We start from the raw sequence: 21,647 nt of genomic DNA, 5'->3' as shown, positions 1-21,647 counted from the left end.
GGGGAAATGGAGCACCCAGTTTACCTTCTTTAGTCCTTTCATTGTTTTGTATACCTGTTCTTATTTGTTTGCTCTATAAACCAAACAGTCAATCTTTTCAATCTCTCATAATGTGGAACTTTCCCTGGCCCCTCTAACTTTTGTTGCCCATCGGTACAGGTATTTTCTGTGACACCCTTTTTGAGATCTGGTGACTTGGACCAAACATAGCATTTTTCCGTCCCATTCCTTATGCATCCTAAAATTTTGAGTACTCTTTTGACTACTGCTACACGTTGAGCTGTTCACTGTAATGCTCACATCTCTTCCCTGAGTAGTTACAGTTAACTTAGAAGCTAGTAATGTGACTGAATTGTTCAAATTATTCTTTTCAATATACATTACTTATACATATACAATACATTTTCAACACTAAATTCAGTCTGTCACTGTACTGCCCATTCAATTATCTTTAAGTTCCTCTGATGGTCCTTGCAGTCGTTTTTAGTCTTGACTAAGCTTAATTTGTGTCACTGCAAATTTTTGCCTCCTCACCACTTTCTCCCCCCTCCCCCATATCTGGATAATAAATATATGTGTAACACTTGTCTTGTTATGGAACGTCGGGATACTCTGGTATCAGCTCTTTGCAATATTTAAAACTGACCACTTACTCTAATTTGTTTTTTTATCACTTAGCCAGTTTCTAAGTTATCATAGTACTTTAACTCATGCGTCGTACTAGTTTCCTTAATAGCTCTCACGATGGACTTCTATCAAAGATTTTTTTGGAAGGCCGGATAATCAGTTTTTCTTTAGACCCTATTTTGTTGACATACTCAGAGAATTTTAGTTGGTTTGAAAGATCAGTTTTCCTCTTACAGAAGCTGCACTGGCTTATCCCTATTTATGTGCATCTCTCTATATGTTTCATAATTCTGCTTAATTATTTCAGGCAATTTACCTTGTACTGAAGTAAAGATCATCTGTTTGATCTTCCCATCATTACCCCTAGTAGGTATTTTAAAGATAAGTACAACATTGGCTACTCTCCACTCTCCATTACTCTCTGATGTAATAAGTGATTTTAAAGAGATTGCACTGCTAATAAAAATATTTAGTCGTTTAATTCTTAACATTTTCCTGACCTCTTGGGTAGGTACCATCTGGGTCTGGTGCCTTGTTTAGTTGGTCAGTTTGTTGCAGTAGTTCTTTTTTTGATACCTCAGTGTTTGACAGCACTTCTCTATTACCTGAAAAGAGTAGGTTGGAACAGATAGCTCCTCAGCATCCTTTGTGGTGAGGAGTAATGCCAAGAAATCACTTTACTTCTCTACAATGTCCTCTTCTCTTTAACTATTCCCTTTTCTCCCTGATAAAGCAGTAGATCCACAGACTCTCACAAGCTTTCTGCTATAGCTATAAAATAATTTCTTGTTGGTCCTTCTTGTGTCTTTGGCTACAAGCTCTTCAAATGTCCTCTTACCACTTCAAATTTCCTCTCTTTTACCTGCCATAGTGTGTTCCTTTCTGTTGGTTTCACTCAGGTTGGATTTCTGTTTAGTAAAGAATACCCATTTGGCTTGAAAAACCTCTTGAACCTTGCTATTCAATCATGGCGTGGTGGGTTTCTTCCTTTCTGATTCCTTTTTTAGAGGGGGGGAATGTATGTTCTTTGACTGTTATGGTTGATCAATCTAAGGATTTTAGCTTCATTTGTTTTGACCTTTTTGGATCTTTTTGACTAGCATCATCACTTTTTAGAACCCCTCTTTGAGTTTTGTCACTGTACTAATTTTTGGTATAATGCCTCCCCCAGCGATGTTGCACTTAATAGTAACCACAGTATAATTACTTAGTGGCTAAACTGTGGTTAAAACTTGAATCAACTCCTGCATGTGATTTAAGACTTAGTCAAGGATAGTCTGTTATGTTCCAAAAAGCAAACTTTTAAGGTAATAAGAAATTGCTTCTCTATATGGATAGCTGGAATCATACACTATTCCTACTTTATTGGATTTAGTTGCCTCTTTGGTGTCCTTCAACATTGTGCGCTCAATATTCTTTTCCTGATCCAGAGGCTGGTGGTATTACCTTGTTAGTATATGTGACGAAGTGGGACTGTTCTTAATGTTTCCTCTGAATAGTGTGGGGGTGCCTCAGTTTCCCCTAGGCAGTTCTTAAGTATCTAGGGGGTGGAGTAAGGGTGTATGATCATTGCAGAGCCCTAGAGGGCATGTGTGTGCAGGAGTCTGGACACAGAGAATGGCCAACACCCTGTTTCCTGGCAACTGATGGCCTGGGCCCTTCCCCCCCTGCAAGGTGAGAGCTGAAGGGTTGGAGAACAAAGGACTCAGGTGACCACCTGGCCCGGGAAAGGAACAAAGCCCAGGGGAGGAGGGGCTGGAGGGGGTTTTCAGTTTGGGGCTGGCTGGGACATGGAGTGAAGTGCAGACGTGGTTGTCTGGCTCACTGCCCCCCAAAATGGACCCAGCTGAGGGGTCCCGTTCTCTGTACCTGCAAGCTCTGTTTTAGACCATGTTCCTGTCGTCTAATAAACCTTCTGTTTTACTGGCTGGCCGAGAGTCACGTCTGACTGCGAAGTTGGGGTGCAGGACCCTCTGGCTTCCCCAGGAGCCCCGCCTGAGCGGACTCGCTGCGGGGAAGCGCACGGAGGGGCAGAGGAGGCTGAATGCTCCGAGGTCAGACCCAGGAAGGTGGAAGCTGTGTGAGCTGTGTGTCCTGGAGACAGGCTGCTCACAGAAAGGCGACTGCCCCAGAGTCCTGACTGGCTTCATGGGGAGCAGTTCCAGACCATCGCCCAGGGACTCCGTGACAGTATATTTATGACTTTTGATTTTTATACATTACATTTTTTACTGTACAGGTCTTCTCCACTCAGATTACTGGATTCTTTGGAATATTTTAGGTATAAAGCTATTCCTCCACCTCTGACCTAATCTGGCTTCCTGTATAGTTTATACTCAGGTATTTGTGTCCCAGGTCATAATTAAGGATGGTGGTGGTGGTTTTTTGTGGTCATCTCATCGTTCTTCAGTAATGCTTATTATGTCAAGCTCCTACGCCATTACCAGGCAATTGTAGTTCATCTATCTTTGTTTTGAAGCTTCTTTCATTGCTATATAGACATCTGTAGTTTCTATTTTTGACCATATCCCTATTTGTATTTAACTCCTTCATTTGGTGCTCTGTTATATTCTGGAAAATATCTCTGTGATCTTAACCTGTCCATGCTTCAGGTCAGCTGTAATTTCTGTTTTATCCTTTACTGAATGCAGAGTTACCTTTACATTAGTCACTACCCAAAAGAACTTACAATCTGAATAGAAAGACCACTCAGACGAGAGAGAGTGTGCATTGGGAGATCCAGAGGATGGTCTGAATTTAGAGCACAGCCCTTTTTCTTTAAGCATATAATGCACAGGTGACCTGTGCCTTTACTGAAGCGAGCTGGTATTGGTGGGCATCCTGGAAGGAGGAATTAGAATGAAGAGTGGGTGGGCAAGGGAGGGAATTCCAGGTGTAGTCAGCAGTTCTGTGGAAATTGTGAGCACAGCAGGAAACCTCAGACCCCCTTCAGATTTCCCATAGTTACTGGTCTCTTCCTGCTTTTTGAAGGTTATTCTATTCTTTGCTATAGATCCCTTAAGTGTTATTCCCACCAGCCAGACCACCGTTGGGGAGCTGGCAAATGTTGAGCTGAATATTTATTGGTATAGAGGGAACAGAAGAACTAATGTGAAGTCTAGTGGTTAGAGCACTGGATTGGGACTCAGAAGACCTGGGTTCTAGTCTTAACTGTGCCACCGGACTGCTGGGTGACCTTGGGCAAGTCTCTTTAAGCTCAACTTGCCTCAGTTTCCCCATCTGTAAAATGAGGATGAAGACACTGACCTCTTTTGTAAAGCTGTTTGAGATCTACTGATGAAAAGTGTTATACAAGAGCTTATTCTGATTATTTTATTTGTTAGTTATTATTGTGATACTTGCTCATGACCCATGAAGACAGGGACTATGGGGGAGGAATTGGGAAGCTGGCCCTCTCAGTGAGTCTTGTTCACTTATTATGCTTTTATTACCACATTTATCAGATCTCACAACTCAATTAGAGTTGAGCCTGATCAGTTTTTCCATAGGAGACCTCTAAGGAAGCCAGAGGGTACAACAGGAAGTGGTGTTTGTGATAGTAATGGTCACTCTTCCTCCAGCATTGAAACAGTGCTCTAGCAGTGGCACATGGTGTGCTGTGCTGGATGGAGACATAAAACCGTGGTCCTTGCTGCTTTATTAGAAAGCCTGTGAAATGTCTTGCAAGGATAAGGGGCTGGAATGTACTTAGATAATTATACTGTCTCTCTAAATACCTCTCCCCAATATAGTCTGCTATCTCTAGGAACTTTTTTTATTTCTTGGCAAACTATTGTCACTGTACACTGTTAAACAGCTGCTGGAATTCAGTGGTGGGTGAAGTGATTTGTGTGATTTATAAAGTACTCTGAGAAGATAGCCCTTATGTTTATACAAAGATTGCTATTAGGTTATTTCACTTATGCTTACGGATTTGGTATTAAGCCATTTTGTGAGTTACCTGACCAATGGAAGGCAGCAAACACTGGGAAAGACACTGTGGTAGGTTAGAAGGAAACTGGTATATCACGCAGATAAACCCAAGCTAGCAGAGTTCTGGAGGCAGCAACACTTGTTCCTGGCTATGTCTGCAGTGTGAAACGTTTGTGTGTTCTAAGTGGTGCAAGTTATAAGGGCTGTAGTTCATTTCCTGTTTTGTGTTCTCTTGCAGTCGTGTCATTCTGCCTGTGTCTGTGGAGGAGGTAAGTCCTTTTCCTGCCACTTCCTCTTCAGGACTTTTGATTAAACAAAACAATGTTTAAGCTTATGATTGACCAGCCGACAAAAGTGAGGAAATGCAAGAAAGAAATGCATGTGAAACAGTATGATCCAATGATTAAGACCGAGGACTAGGAGTTGGGTTTGTGTACCTAGCTCTTCTGCTGACTCAGTTTGTGATTTTAGGCAAATCATTTAACTTATCTGTACCTTGGTTTTCCCATCTCTAAAATGAGGCTAATGATATTGTCCCTCCTCCTGTAAAGTGCTTTCAGATCCATGAATTACAACTCCTAGAGAAGTTAATAATAAACTTGAATTTGCCAGATTGTTCCAAAGCACAGCTTCCTTCTTTGTCTAATATAATTGTTTTTTCTTTTAAGGTGAGGAAGCTTTAATGAATCTCTGAGGTTCCTTTTAATCTGGGTTTTTCTACAGTAGAAAATGTAATTGTGTTAAAAACGTGTTACCTAACAACGTTAAACATTCAGTGTAGATGAGGACTGTTAAAATTGTCAGTTTGTTATGGTCAATCCTGTTGTCCACCATATGGTTAACCATGACCAGCTGTTATGATTTTTAAACATCACAGTACAAGAAATGTTCAGTCAAGTAAATTTAACTTGATTGAAAACATACTTAACATCTTTGTAGACACAGTGTAACACATTTCAGATTAAGGGTGTGTCTACATGGGAAAATTTTCCCAGTTAAAGCTATGTAAGATCAGATGAGAATTTAAACTAATAGGGGGGTTATACTGGTATAACTCCCTGGGTGGACATTTTTATTCTGGAATAACAGTAGCTTGCTTGCTTGCTGATTTAGCTTATATCACTTTGGAAGGAGTTTAAGTTACCCCCAAAAAAGTTTGGTTAATTTAGTCTGAAATAATAGTGTATATCGGTTTAAATTCACACCTTAGTTTATACCAGTATAACTTTCCTGTGTAGACAATCCCTAAGTTTTCTACACTGACACTGCATCGACTTAACTACATCGATTTAAGTGCTACGCCTCTCACTGAGGTGGGTGAGTTACATCAGTGGGAGCTACATTTGAGTGTAGATGCTTAGAGTTAGGTCAATATAAGCTACTTTACATTGACCTAACTTTGTAGTGTAGACCAGGCCCTAGACTATAACTTGCTGAGTTCAAATGAGATTAAACTGTGTTTGTGTAGGTGTTAAGAGGATTTTCAATCATGTTACTCTAAATCAATTGAGTTAATTTAGGAAAAATCCACCCCCCTAAGAGATGTAGCTATATCACCTAACCTCCAGTGTAGACAGTGCTAGGTTGACACAAGAATTTTAGGGAGGTGGATTAACTACAGTAATGAGAGAATCCCTCTCATTGCTGTAGTGAGTGTCTACACTGAAGCGCCACAGTGGCGCAGCTGTGTGTCCGTAGAGTTTTAAATGTAGAAATATCCTTAATTGAAAAACACACCTTTTTTGCCCAGGTAGACAAAGCCTCAGGCCTTGTCTAGTTTAGGATTTTAGGTGTGATGTTAGCATAAATGTGTGCTACTACAACTTAAATCCTAGTCTAAACAGGGCATCGGCTTTTAACATCATGTTAGTAGACAAGCACTGAGTGGCAGCTCATGAGTTATTGTCGCTCAGGTAAATGCTGAAGCTGTGAACTGGCTCTCAGTTATACAGCAGCACAGTATTATGGCTCTATTCACACTGTGAAAAATGGCCTTTTGATGACCATGATTGTCTGAGTGGGTCCTTCTGTTTTTCATTCCCTTCGCCTGCCCTCACAACCCCACAGTAATGTTGAAAATGGCTTAATTGTAGTTGAGACAAATCTCTTCTCCAAGAACATGATTACTGGAACAGTGCTGAATGCAGTTTTGTCCTATCTGTTCTAGCAGTTAAATCACTCTCAGCACTAGCTAAAGTGACCCACTAAGACATCCATTGTCAAAAGCATCTACATTGGGAGCTGTGTGCATGGTGAAATGCAGAGAAGGTATGTGGTTGATACATGTCTACCTAAGAGTAGTAATATGTTTGTCCTGACATTGTGCTCACACAGTTAGACTGTCTCTACTCCAAAAACATTCATAGTCTAATTGACCTAGAGAAGACACTCCACATTAGGAAGGAATAACTTGCATTTTAAACAATTAATTATTTCTAGGAACTTGTAATATCTAGGTACCATGGAAGGAGAGAACTCAAGGGGGTTAAATGAATTAAGGGTGAATAAAAAAAGCAAGCCTTCTTGGTTTTGAAAATTCTTATCTAATTATTTTCAAATGTATTTCTTGGGCCATACATGTACTTTGCTTTTTCTTGGAAGACTGCAAGTCTGCATAGTGAACTCCCTTTGGATGTAAACCATATTTCTAAACAAAATAGCTAGGTTTCATTTAAAAAACAAAACCTAAAATTCCTAAAGCACTGAATCCATGTTCGATAGACCAACAGCAGTGAAAATTTTAAGAAGGCCCCCCACAATCATTTAATCCAACTCCATAGTGTGAACACTGTATCTACACTTTTTAGAACTTGCAGCTGAGCAGGTCTTTTCCAGATCTTGTAAAAATTACTTTCCACTTTTTGGCTTTGTTTATATTAAGTTTTAACGGGTGTAGGAGATGGAATTCTGAGAATGGGTGTTAATAATGGAGAAGCTGATCTGATTATTTCTTCACTGGCCAATAGACAGCTGTGGAGAAATAACTGGTTCTGCTCCCTGGACTTCCAACTTCGGAGACTGCACCCCTCTTTTATCTTCCCTCCCTCCTTGTGCTCTCAGCACCACTCCTCTGCAGAGAGATTCTGCCAGGGAATAAATACTTTTCCAGAGACCTACCTTCACATTCACAAAGTGGCCAAGGAGTTGGAGTGAAAATGACTCCAGTCCCAAAGCGTGTCAGTAGCAGATGCTTCACCAGGCCTGGGCTCCTTTCGGGATATATTTCTCTGTTGCTGCCTCACTATAAACCTTTCATTTGAAATGTCAAGGTCCAGGGTTAACTTTAATTTTCTAATGCTTTTTGGTGAGAGAGCTGTGAGTACCATGCTCTTCGTTTGTATGTTTCCTTTCTCTGAATGGAACAGCTACAGACTTGAAGAGGCACATGCTCTGAGTTTTGCTTGCATAACCAATGATTGATTGATTGGCTCACTGCAGCAACCCCATCCATTTGGTCACTACTATAATAAATCCAACCCTTTCGGTGCCCTTGTACTCCTCTCTGATCTTGACCTTAACTCTGGGGCTGAATGTAGCACATTCCTTTGAAAATATAGCTGGTAGTAAAAGAACATAATTGTTGCCCTCTAGTAGCTTTTTCGCTCCCTAGAGGCTAAAACAGCATCATGTTAGTCCCTTTCCCTAAAGACCATCCCAAGAGGGCACACATTTCTCTTCCCTCCCCCATATGCACATTTTGGCCATATGGTCAAATGAGGTGATGCTGTGCATGCACAGTGTGTTCTGGTCCTGCAGTTGAGAGCTGATCACAGCAGGCAAAAGTATTTCAAACAGTTCACAAAAGAAAGAAAAATAAGTCTGTTTGTCTGAACTAATAAAGGGTGAGCAGAATCGTCCTCTATTGTTCTCCTTCCTGGGTGACATCTATGCAAGGTAAAGCTGTTGAAGTCTTTGAAATCCTGCCTCTGTGAAAGGCAGTTGGCATCTGACTGCACCTAGAATGTTGCCTCAACATTTGGCATCTCAGTCCCAAACTGAAGAGCACTCAGAAACGCAACAGAAGTGGTCAGGGGAAGAGAGAATGAGTTATAGGGAAGATGGAAAGAGTTAATTATGCAATATATCTTGAATCAGCAATGACTGGCAGGAAATAGGATTCTCCAGGTATCCAAAACATGTAAACATCCAGATGGACGGGGAGTCATTTAAGAGCATCCAAGGGGCTATAACTAGGAGCAAAGGAATTTAATCAATTAAAGGAAAATGTAGTCTGAATGTGAGGAAACCCTTCCTGACAGTGAGGTCACTCCAGCCCTGGAATTGTCTGCGGGGAGCCAGATCATCCCAAAGTAGATGAGCCAAAGCACTAGAACATGCTTTCTGACCCTTGCCCCCGGGAGACTGGACTGGATGGAACCTAACAGGCTTCTGCTTCTCTAAGTTCTCTGATACTGGGATTCAGCTTCATCAGGGTAAAGTGAATGTTATTGGAGTTTTATTCCTCCCCTTGCTGATTTATTCAGTGCTATGAATATTTAGAAATGTAGGTTGTGTATGTGTAGAAAGTGGAGGCCCCAGGCAATGTAAGGACTTGTATCTTTCGGGCACCCTTTGCGTTTGAGAAGGTTGTCTTCTGAGCTTGAGGATGCCCTGCAGTCAACTCTTAAGTGAACTTGTTGATCTGGAGTGAAGGAATCCAGAATTCCAAAGAGTTCAGTTATAAATCTGTTCAGAAGCCTGTAATGTGAGGAGCAGAAGGGGTGCTTTCCCCATTGGCTCCTTGCTGCCCTAAAGGAGAATAGGATGTAACTGCTAGGAAGTCTCAGAAGCAATATCAAGTTGGTGAGTCTTTGGATTGCCCAGTTAAATGCTGGTCTGGGATAGACCTTCGCTATCCTATCCCTCGGCTGGGAGTCCCTTCACGATGAGTGGTGGCATTCTGACACAATTGGGAGGAACGGTTTCCTGTAATTTAGCCCAGCTGATAAGGCATGGGATCTGGGCCCATGTTGCGCTTGTTGTTTACAAGAACTTGATGATGTTCAAAGCCACAGAAGAGTGAACATGATTGTCATGCCTCTCAAAATCCCAGGTGAAGGAATTCATAGAATCATAGAATATCAGGGTTGGAAGGGACCCCAGAAGGTCATCTAGTCCAACCCCCTGCTCGAAGCAGGACCAATTCCCAGTTAAATCATCCCAGCCAGGGCTTTGTCAAGCCTGACCTTAAAAACCTCTAAGGAAGGAGATTCTACCACCTCCCTAGGTAACGCATTCCAGTGTTTCACCACCCTCTTAGTGAAAAAGTTTTTCCTAATATCCAATCTAAACCTCCCCCACTGCAACTTAGACCATTACTCCTCGTTCTGTCATCTGCTACCATTGAGAACAGTCTAGAGCCATCCTCTTTGGAACCCCCTTTCAGGTAGTTGAAAGCAGCTATCAAATCCCCCCTCATTCTTCTCTTCTGCAGGCTAAACAATCCCAGCTCCCTCAGCCTCTCCTCATAACTCATGTGTTCCAGACCCCTAATCATTTTTGTTGCCCTTCGCTGGACTCTCTCCAATTTATCCACCTCCTTCTTGAAGTGTGGGGCCCAAAACTGGACACAGTACTCCAGATGAGGCCTCACCAATGTCGAATAGAGGGGAACGATCACGTCCCTCGATCTGCTCGCTATGCCCCTACGTATACATCCCAAAATGCCATTGGCCTTCTTGGCAACAAGGGCACACTGCTGACTCATATCCAGCTTCTTGTCCACTGTCACCCCTAGGTCCTTTTCCGCAGAACTGCTGCCTAGCCATTCGGTCCCTAGTCTGTAGCTGTGCATTGGGTTCTTCCGTCCTAAGTGCAGGACCCTGCACTTATCCTTATTGAACCTCATCAGATTTCTTTTGGCCCAATCCTCCAATTTGTCTAGGTCCTTCTGTATCCTATCCCTCCCCTCCAGCGTATCTACCACTCCTCCCAGTTGAGTATCATCCGCAAATTTGCTGAGAGTGCAATCCACACCATCCTCCAGATCATTTATGAAGATATTGAACAAAACCGGCCCCAGGACCGACCCTTGGGGCACTCCACTTGATACCGGCTGCCAACTAGACATGGAGCCATTGATAACTACCCGTTGAGCCCGACAATCTAGCCAGCTTTCTACCCACCTTATAGTGCATTCTTCCAGCCCATACTTCCTTAACTTGCTGACAAGAATACTGTGGGAGACCGTGTCAAAAGCTTTGCTAAAGTCAAGAAACAATACATCCACTGCTTTCCCTTCATCCACAGAACCAGTAATCTCATCATAGAAGGCGATTAGATTAGTCAGGCATGACCTTCCCTTGGTGAATCCATGCTGGCTGTTCCTGATCACTTTCCTCTCATGCAAGTGCTTCAGGATTGATTCTTTGAGGACCTGCTCCATGATTTTTCCAGGGACTGAGGTGAGGCTGACTGGCCTGTAGTTCCCAGGATCCTCCTCCTTCCCTTTTTTAAAGATTGGCACTACATTAGCCTTTTTCCAGTCATCCGGGACTTCCCCCGTTTGCCACGAGTTTTCAAAGATAATGGCCAATGGCTCTGCAATCACAGCCGCCAATTCCTTCAGCACTCTCGGGTGCAACTCGTCCGGCCCCATGGACTTGTGCACGTCCAGCTTTTCTAAATAGTCCCTAACCACCTCTATCTCCACAGAGGGCTGGCCATCTCTTCCCCATTTTGCGATGCCCAGCGCAGCAGTCTGGGAGCTGACCTTGTTCACACTGTGTTTCATGCCTGACGAGGTCGGTGGACTACGCACTCCCAATCCTGGGGGAGAGGATGCTGGCTGGGCTGTTTTCTGCTCTTAGGGTTCAGTTTCCAGGCTACAGAAAGTAAGGTATATTAACTACTACACCTTTATTGCCATTATAGGTTCACTCTTATGCACAAAACTCTCACTAGACACATGTGATACTGTTTATGGGTTTTGTGATTCTGGCAGATATGAAGCACAAATGGACTAACGAGACGAGAACCTAATTCCAACTTCGGTTTAATAGATGGAAACCTATCCTGGAAGACCTGGCAGCTGGACATCCAGTGCATGAACTGCTGCTTGAGGGCCAGTGCCAGTGTGTGTGATATGGCAGTGTAAAAACTGATGTGATTTTTGAGGCGTGGTGGCTTGGAGTAGGGAAGAGAGTTTCTGTCTGTTTGGTTCTGATGTGATATACTTGGGATATTGTGTACCTCTGGGCACCTCATTATTAGGAAGAACTTGACAAACTTGAGGGAGTTGAGAGAAAACAACAAATGATCAGGAAGGTGAGAGGAATTGTGACTTCTGAGGAAAGAATAATGGCTGAATATCAAATAACTTGGCCAGGTGACACTAAGGTGAGAATGAGACAACCTACGAATACTGAAGTTATGGAAGTCCCAATTGTGGTGAAGAAAGTAGGATGATTCAAGGACTATAAGTATGAATAAGGTGCGAGAATTTAGGCTGAATATCAGGAAAAGCTTCCAGATTGTGGATCTATTGGACCATGAGCCTGCTGAATGTAGACTGGGAAAAAAAAAATCTGGATTGTAGGAACAATATTTCATTGTCAGGGAGCAGACAAGCTATCTATTACGTCTTTCTATGAATCCTTCCCTTTGGTGTGGGCACCTCGGACCAGCATCCATCTAGCTGTTTGAGCTCTTTCCATTTCTGAGATTTGCAATACTGGGTGCACGGACTTGGCCAGCTGTGTGTGGGTGTCTGACCAGCTGCTGTTTTGAAAGCGTTGTTATGGATTAGAGCTGTGTGTGTACAAGTTCTCTGCCGCCTCCTTGTCCTCTCACATGGGAAGGAGCTTGCCAAACACAAAGGATTCTTTTATTTCCATATTGAGTTCTAAGCTGCTTCTAGGGAACAGCTTTTTTCCCCAAAAGGGCCGGCTGTGTTGAATTCCGACCTCGTCCATGAAATTCTGCTAATACAGTGAACTCTGATCTCTGTATGAGAGGCCTTTCACAGACCCTGCTGTGGGTTGGCTGTGGAAGTCAAGAGCTCTCAGGAGTTCCGAAAGCAAGTTTGTGTGTCGTGCCTACTCTTCCCAGCAGTTCTAAGATTCAGACTTTCGGAGGACACAGCCTGTTTTTCTATTAACATTTCCCAGCAGAATCTGTGGGATCTGCTCTTATTTAATGGACAAATTTATCTGGATGTCGTACCCTTGTATTAATGGAATTAAAGGATCAGGAATATCGGGGAAGATTAAAGGGTAAAGATGCTAGCCCAGTGGGCTGATCCTCTTAGGGCTTGAACTTTGACTTGTATACCTAAGGTGGAATGAATGAATGAGAGACTGTTACTAAAAGGGATTAGTTTGTACCTCCCGGAGACCTGACCCCGAGACACGCTGCAGAACGGGCAAAGCTATTCTATCTGCTCTTTCTAGGGCTGGGGTCACTGAGTTGATGACACTTTCTCTTGCAAAGGAAATACAATATATTCTTCTCTGAAATAAACTCCTGTTTCATAACTCCACTGAGTTCTCTGTCAGAGAGAACTATGTGTTCTGCTTTTATGGGTCAGCCACAGGAAACCACAAAGAATGCAGTGTGTGAAAAGTCAAGAGATGGAGCATTTTGATATGGGATGAGACCCAGTTTGTTGGTGGCAGTGAGGGAGCTGCCCAGAATTACTTCAGAAGTAAAGGGTTTGCACAACTCAGTGCAACAGTATGAGCATATGCAGCAGTGCCCTGACTGAACTTTCCATTTCACTGAGCGCGGGGAGAAATCATTACAGAAATAAATGTTTTTATTCTGGGGCACTTCTATGCAGAGGCCTTCTAAAAAGTCAATGATTCTGCTAAATGTGCTGCTGAAAGGGATTGGGAAGTGAGCCTGAACTTGAGCAAATCTTCTCTGGTGTGCTCTCTGACTTGTCCCTGGCTACCCAAGGGAAGGAGACCTAGACATACCCTTGGCACACCATCACCTTTCACTTACTGGTGATCTTTGCTGTTACTTTCTAAATTTGTTCTTGTTCTGTTAATACTCGATGGAAAAAGCCTGCAATGCATACGGGCTGCATTTATGTCAGATGCCGTGATAAAGAACTTAGCAGGTATGGAAATACTTCTTTTCAAACAGCTGTTGCTGGGCCTGGAATTGAGAGTGCTGCCCTGTCACTACTGGTTTTGTTTTGTAGGCTTTTTGATCACCACCCTGCTTATTTTGTCTGAGGGAATGTATACCCACAGCAGCACAGCTCTGGCGCTGCAGCGCCATGGTGTAGATTCTTCCTGCATTGACAGAAGGGATACCTAAGTCAATAGAAGATACCTTCCGTTGACATAGCTGTGTCTACACCAGAGGTTAAGTTGACCTAACTACAGTGCTCAGGGTACAAGTAGACCAGGCCTTAGTTTAGGCATACAGAGCGATGACTAATCCCTATTCCTTTTTGTTCAGAATTTAGTTTTTCCTTACTTGCTACGCTGTGCTCTCTGCCTAGGTAAGGGAAGAGTGGGTATTGGGTAGTGTGGATCCCTCTGTTTCACTTCATTTAGATTTCTTTTTTTTATGCGCACATCAGCTATGATGCTAATGTTTTTTGGTCTACCTAGCATTTTGCCGACTGCCTTTTGTTCTTTCAAATAGGCTCTCTACATTTACTGCCTTGGTCAACCACTCCTTTGCTTCTGATACTTTCCCCTCTCTGAACTGTCACTTTCCATCCACATCTTGAACATCCCCTTTCAGACTAATACTCCAATGTCCTAATACTCAGACCTCTCCACTGGCTCCCAGATCCACTTCAGGATCAAGTTCAGAAAATCCTTCATGGATTTGCTTCACCTGATCACATCTCTCTTGACAAGTCTGATCACTCCCTCTTCTCCATTCCTGTGTATAGTCATGCCACTGATGTTGAGAGAGCATATCCCTTTATGGCTTCTGCCACCCAGAACATCCTCCCTCTTATGACTCCATCCCATTTAACCTCTTTTCTACCTCCCCTATCCTTCTGAATTTCCTTTTGGTATTCTTTTTAAAGCATTTGGGAGATACTTTATATGCAAGAGGCCGTACAGTGTAAAGTAGTGTTGAATTTAGTGGCCAGTACTGATGGAGAAAGAGGGCTAAGGCTGTCAGATTTTGAGTGTTTGCGAGAGGCTCAAAGATCTGGGCAGGAATGTTACTGGATGTTTAAGGCTCTGTGTCCTACATGATAGTGTAATGCCAAAGGCCAGGAGGAGGGTGCAGTGCAGAAAGAGCCTGCCTATAGAAGGTGTAGTAAGGAATGGGCCTGTGTAATTAGGGCAAATTCAACCATTTTGAACTATAACCCTCTAGCCAAAAGATAATGGCACATGTGGTGGGGAAGAGAACAAGGGTAATATGAATCATATGGTCATTTGGGAAGCTAAAACTTGTTCAATTATGACTTTTAAACATGAATGAGGCTTTTTGTAGGGCTCTTCGAAGTGAGTTTTGGGAAAGGACTTAGGTGGACTGAAGGAGAAAATGTGGGTGGGAGTAAAGTGAGCAGAGGAGGGGAGGAGCTAGGTTGTGGAGAACCTGGAAGGTGAAAGCAGGGAGCTTGGGTTGGGTTCAGGAGGCAAATAGAGATTCAGTGAAGGGATTTTAAGAGTAGCCTGAAAATGGCTATGATGCCAGCAGGAGAGAAGGTTTGGATACATTGGGAGGAGTGAACTATATAGAGACTGCAATAGTGAAGCCACCCACAGATGGCTGTCTTTAATTGGTAAACACATAATGAAAATTCCTTTGTAGGATGCCTTGGGATCCTTCACGACAAAGTGCTGTATACATGTCAGAGCCTGTTGAGAACTAGTGGAGTGTGTGTTATGCATGTCACCTGAACAGCAGATGCATCTTATCTGGTTTTATACACAGTGAATAGAAATGAGTGGGTTTGACTACTGCAGAGCTGTTGTTTTTCTGACACTTTCTAAATGGCAGCCAAACACCCATTCATCTCCCACTTCTGGTTTCCTCTGTAAATTTCTCCACATATTGGATTTCTTTGAGGTTGAGGCAGAGGTTGGAGGATAATATCACTGTTGTCTCCATTCTCCTTCTTGTACACTTGAGAGCTATCTGTTGAGTTCCTAAGGGAAGTCATTAGTGAAATGATACTTAGATGGAAATGGATATAAAAGTGGTATCCATCTTCCAATGCTTATATTTTGGCTGATATCTGACATGGTTGTATGTTAGGAGTGGGACACATCTCATTTATTTTTGTCCCCAGCTTCTTGCAGTTTAATTATGTTGACACCATCTAAATTATGACTATTGCAATAATGTGTCTTTAACTTCTTCAGTATCAAGTGGGACAGCTGTATTCTGTGGCAGAAGCCAGTAAAAATGAAACTGGTGGAGGTGAAGGAGTGGAGGTTCTGATGAATGAACCCTACGAGAGAGATGGAGAACGTGGTCAGTACACACACAAGATCTACCATTTACAGAGGTATGTGGGATGGAGAAATGGCCTATTTCCAGCTGTGAGTGGGATCAAAGAATAAGGGGAACTGTATAAATAGGATACAATTTAGGAAACCACTACACAGGTTAGAGATCATGCAAGTTTTCATAGATTCACAGCAACTGGAAACAGAGTCATCTTACCTGCCCCTGCTAGGGCTTGCTGTTGCAGTGAAAGAGAAGAACCTAGGAACTGCTTCCTGGACTGGAACAGTACTAGTGGGACTAAAACTGTCACCCACCATCACCAGCGAAGTTCAGAACTATCACTGGGTCTTGGGCTCTTGAGCAGGGGAGTAATGCCAGGGGGAGAAAAAGAAAACGGGCAGTCATGTAGCATGAGTCAGGAGAGAGGAGGACTCGGTGATGGAGCAACATATCCCAGGGTATCAGCATAAGATAGACAAACACTTGCAGAGGACCAAGGTGGTGGAAAGGAACAGAAGAGATTGAGCTACAGGTGTCACACTCAGGACTGCAATCCGGACCAGTGAGGAGTTGTGACACTGCCTTCCCTGTAACCCCAAGTGCATCAGTCCGCTTTCCTCATGTGGTTCTCTTGTCAGAATGCTTCCAGACAGCATACAAGCATGTAGTACCGTGACTGTACGCTATGCAGCCCTGGTTCACTGCTCTGGCCCCAGCAGCCTGCCTACAACACAGTAGCCTCACTCCTTGGTTACTTCTTGCAGAGGTGACCCCAACACACTCCCAGTCCCAAATTTTCCCAAAACCTTGTGCTCTGCTATGATCAGCTGTCTCCTGAAGCATTCAGAGAGATATTAGTTTATTTGCTCCTTTAAAGAGATGAAGATACATTAGCTTACTAATTTAACTGGGGATAAGTACATCCTTCCCTTCAAGCACAGCATGGAGTTGGTTTATTGTTGATAAACTTGTTTTCTGTTTACAAGAGGACTGTAGGTTAAATGATACCAAGTACTGTAGAAGAAATAAAGCTAGCGTTACAAACAAACAAAAGTAGAAATACGCTTTCTAATGGCTAAGACCTAACTTAACAAGTTACAGTCTTTGTTGAAGGTCCTTACCAATTTGCAATTCTTTCAATTGGGCCATTTGGTTGAAGGACCCATCTTTCTCAGCTTGCTACAGCTGTGGCCTCAGTGTCTGTCCAGAGATGGATGCCAAGATGGCTTCTCCTAAATCCTTATAGCTTCCTAAACTTACTGTTTTGTTCCCAGATTCAAGATGACCTCATGTTACTCTTTCCTTCCTGTAGATTTTGGATCCCCTTGCTGATTTGTATGGAAATGGGGCATCCATTGTTTTTGGTCACACCTTGCTTAGTTTCATTGGAGGTAGACAGCTAAATTCCTTTCTGTCTGGGAGGGAACCTGTTAAGAATTCATATTTCCTCGTATCGTGTTAATACATACATTTCACAATAATATTAATCACCAGTGTGACATTAGCTTTGAGAAAAGACCTTACTTAATATACTTTTTAAAAATATAGTGATATTGTTTACAATCAGTTGATTCCATTACTTATTTGAGGTTCAGACCACCTGTCTTTATAGCCCAGATAAAATTTCTCTTGCCTACTGGGGTGTAGATGCAGTGCTGTCTTCTCCCCTGCTTGATAGCTTTGTTCACCTTATATGTAGATAAAATCTACCTTATATGTAGAGGTCATCTAGTCCAGTTCCGCACTAAGTATTATCCCTGACAGATGTGTGTCTAACTTGCTCTTAAAAGTCTCCGAGTATGGAGATTCCACAATGTGTCTGAGCAATTTATTTCAGTGCTTAACCACCCTGACAGGAATTTTTGCCTAAAGTCCAACCTAAACCGGCCTTTCTGCAATTTAAGGCCACTGCTTCTTGTCCTGTCCTCAGAGGTTAAGGAGAATAATTTTTCTCCTCCTCCTTGTAATAAGCTTTTATGTACTTGAAAACTATTCTCATGTCCCCAGTCTTCTCTTGTCCAGACTAAACAAACCTAATTTTTTCAATCTTCCCTCATTTTTGTTGCTCTTCTCTGGACTTTCTCCAGTTTGTCCACATCTTTCTTGAAATGTGGCACCCAGAAGTGGACACAATACTCCAGTTGAGGCCTAATCAGTGTGGGGTGAAGAAGTAGTTCTCGTGTCTTGCTTACAACACTCATGCTAATACATCCCAGAATCATGTTTGTTCTTTTTGCAACAGTGTTACCCTGTTGACTCATATTTAGCTTGTGATCCCATCACCCCCAGATCTTTTTCTGCAGTACTCCTTCGTAGGCAGTCATTTCCCGTTTTGTATGTGTGCAACTGATTGTTCCTTCTTAAGTGGAGTACTTTGCATTTGTCCTTAGTGAATTTCATCCTATTTTCTTCAGACCATTTCTTCAGTTTATCCAGATCATTTTAAATTTTAATCCTATCCTCCAAAGCACTTGCAACTTCTCCCAGTTTGGTATTGTCCGCAAACTTTATAAGTGTACTCTCTAGATAGATCTTCATTGTCTCTGTCTGCTGACCAGGCTGGACGGACAAACAAATATATTTATCTTTGTCTAGGGCACACTGGGCTTATGCATGGCTTGCCAAACATATTTTAAGAATATAGTTCTAGCACATATTCACAGCTTTTTGTACACACCATGTGCATACCTCAAACAAGAATATTAAGCAAGTTGTTAGTTTTCCAATGATATTTTACATGTCACCTTTTTTTCATTTACAGATTATGACAACAATGTGTTGTGTACTGAGTATGTCTGGCCTGAGAGAGTAGTGAACCACAAATGGGCCTCTGTGTCACAAGCGGATAGGAAGAGGGCTTTGAAATTAAATTACATAATGCTGTTTTTTGTTCTTTTCAAAACAGGCAAAACAGTGAAGAGCTAAAAACTGATGAAACACTTTACTATCCTTAGTTTTCCATATAAGCAATGACTGTTTGTCACTGGGATGTCTCCTTATAGAAAATGAAATTGTGACGGAGATGTTATGAGGAGAGGCGTCCACAGGACTCTTTATTAGGATGTGGTCTATACTGTGTGAAACTTTGAGACTCTCAGGTGTTCCTACAGCAGCCTGTAGATCCTGCTGTGACCAAAGTGTGGTGGACAGACTTAGACATTTTCTGTACCCTGGTAGGTTGGGGTGTGGAATAGATGGAAATCACAGCCGTTAGTGGAATAACAATAGTAAGTAGCTCCAGTTGTGCTGTGAACATTAGAGCAGACTAATAGTTGGGAAAGATGGTAAGAGCTAAGTGGTTATGACAGGTTATAATATCAGAGCTCGTCTCAAGTTGTACAGTCCAGGTGTTGCTAACGGCTGCTTCCCATCATAAACATGGCTGCTGTCTTGGGAAATCCAGAATCTGTAGTGGTTTTGATTGTTAATTATAACCCTCTTTATCCAGCATTGTGGTGGAGAAGCTTGGGTAGAAAAATGTTTCCAAGTTGTCAGCCTGCATTCAACATCAGGTGTGCCCTTGCTCCCCTGTACAAGGCAGGGAAGGGTTGGCACCTAGCCCATATACATTTATTCCGTTTCTGGGCATCCTACTAACAGAACAATGAACATTCCTAGTGATGATAATTGTGAAAACGCAAACGCATCCAGGGCATGGGGGTCTATATTCGACATTGGTGAGGCCTCATCTGGAGTACTGTGTCCAGTTTTGGGCCCCACACTACAAGAAGGATGTGGATAAATTGGAGAGAGTCCAGCGAAGGGCAACAAAAATGATTAGGGGTCTAGAACACATGACTTATGAGGAGAGGCTGAGGGAGCTGGGATTGTTTAGCCTGCAGAAGAGAAGAATGATAGCTGCTTTCAACTACCTGAAAGGGGGTTCCAAAGAGGATGGCTCTAGACTGTTCTCAATGGTAGCAGATGACAGAACGAGGAGTAATGGTCTCAAGTTGCAGTGGGGGAGGTTTAGATTGGATATTAGGAAAAACTTTTTCACTAAGAGGGTGGTGAAACACTGGAATGCGTTACCTAGGGAGGTGGTAGAATCTCCTTCCTTAGAGGTTTTTAAGGTCAGGCTTGACAAAGCCCTGGCTGGGATGATTTAACTGGGAATTGGTCCTGCTTCGAGCAGGGGGTTGGACTAGATGACCTTCTGGGGTCCCTTCCAACCCTTATATTCTATGATTCTATGATTCTATATTTCAGGGTGGGTGCCTTGCATGTCTCAAACAGTGTTTGAGTCACAGTCAATTGAACATGGATATAAAAACTCTTACCTTGCTTCTCCTCCCCCACCCCACTCCCCAAACTGCAGCAAAGTGCCATCATTTGTGAGAATGCTAGCCCCAGAGGGAGCCCTGAACATACACGAGAAAGCCTGGAATGCATACCCCTACTGCAGGACTGGTGAGTACATAGGGAAGGTCTGTACCATTGGGATGATTTTTTTTTTTTTAACCAAAGAGGGGCAGTTAATTTGATGATTTGGCTGCTGCCTGCAGTCTATAGTCCATAACCCCTTCCTGTGGTTCGGGAAATGAGAATTTAGAGCTAAGGGGGCATTAAAAGAAATGTTCCTGCCTGACAGTGGCACTGCAGTATAATGACAGTCAGAGCTCCTGCTAATAAACAGGGAAACCTAAGTAGCCTGGGGATTGGTTAGGGGCAGGGTGTGAGAAGGGGCAAAAGTAAGAAATGGATGTGACCCTAATACTGTAGGTTTGGAGAAAGACTTGGTAGTGGGAGAGCCACAGTATGACTAGAACTGTGAGAGGTTATTCTAGTGGCCTGGGAGCAAATGCATGACAGAGAAACTGTAATGTACTTTAGTGCAATGGAAGTACTTTGGTGTAGACATTTGAAAGAGATGGAGTAAGAGAGGAGCTGGGGAAGACCTGGTTATCTTTTGCTTAATGCAATTTGAAGGGAACAGTATCATCATTGCCCCAGTCATTTCTCCAATAGTAAGATCAAAAATGGTGAAGCTGGAACTGAAAGTACAACTAGATACTGGTGTATTAACACTAGAGCAGCATGTTTTATGAGTCTCCCTGGAAAAGCAATAGTGTGCCACTTCTAAAACAAAATCTCAGACAGCAAGTGCAGAGTTAATCCACTACTGAACTTTGAGATTCTGCTTGAGGTGGATCATGAAGATGACACAACCCCTTTTCACTCTTATGGGATAGAGTATTTAAAATTCATGTAGAAAAAACATTGCTGCAACGTTATGGTTGAGAACTTCAAGGGATAAATCATCTGTTCTTCATTTATTGTTCCCATGGTAACAATAACTTATTCTCCTTGTGTTTATGTAATATTTGGGGTTACTTTTTATGCTATTAAATTTATCCTTTGGCAGAGGTACAGTTGCTGTGGGAACCAATATTTACAATTTACCGACCTTTGCACTTAACATTTTTAACTGCAGCATTTCATTAATGGCTTTTTCTGCATTGAGTTTCCTTGTTTTGTAAATGAGGGTTAGAAAAAAAGGGATAGAGAAGGGAAAAAACAAAACATTAAAGAAATCTAATTTCAATATGTGATAAACTGCATGTATTGATGTTGTGTTTGCAAGGCTACATTCAAACTAGGGCTGTCAAGCAATTAAAAAAATTGATTATGATTGGTTGTACTGTTAAATAATAGAATACCATTTATTTAAATATTATTGGGTGTTCTCTATGTTTTCAAATATATTG

The 21,647-nt window shown here is 42.5% G+C and overlaps 1 protein-coding gene across 1 annotated transcript in view; it reads left to right on the top strand.

The window, feature by feature from the left end:
- Window positions 1–21,647, top strand: part of PITPNA (phosphatidylinositol transfer protein alpha) — a 49,187-nt gene that overhangs the window by 1,937 nt on the left and 25,603 nt on the right. Inside the window, 3 exon segments of the mRNA XM_075120920.1 lie at window positions 4,799–4,829; window positions 15,852–15,997; window positions 20,258–20,349. Of these exon segments, the coding sequence (XP_074977021.1) occupies window positions 4,799–4,829; window positions 15,852–15,997; window positions 20,258–20,349 (269 nt within the window).

This window comes from Caretta caretta, chromosome 17 (assembly GCF_965140235.1).
Source record: "Caretta caretta isolate rCarCar2 chromosome 17, rCarCar1.hap1, whole genome shotgun sequence".
Lineage (NCBI taxonomy): Eukaryota > Metazoa > Chordata > Testudines > Cheloniidae > Caretta > Caretta caretta.
The sequence above is the reverse complement of the archived record's forward strand: the minus strand, read 5'-3'. Positions and strand labels throughout refer to the sequence as shown.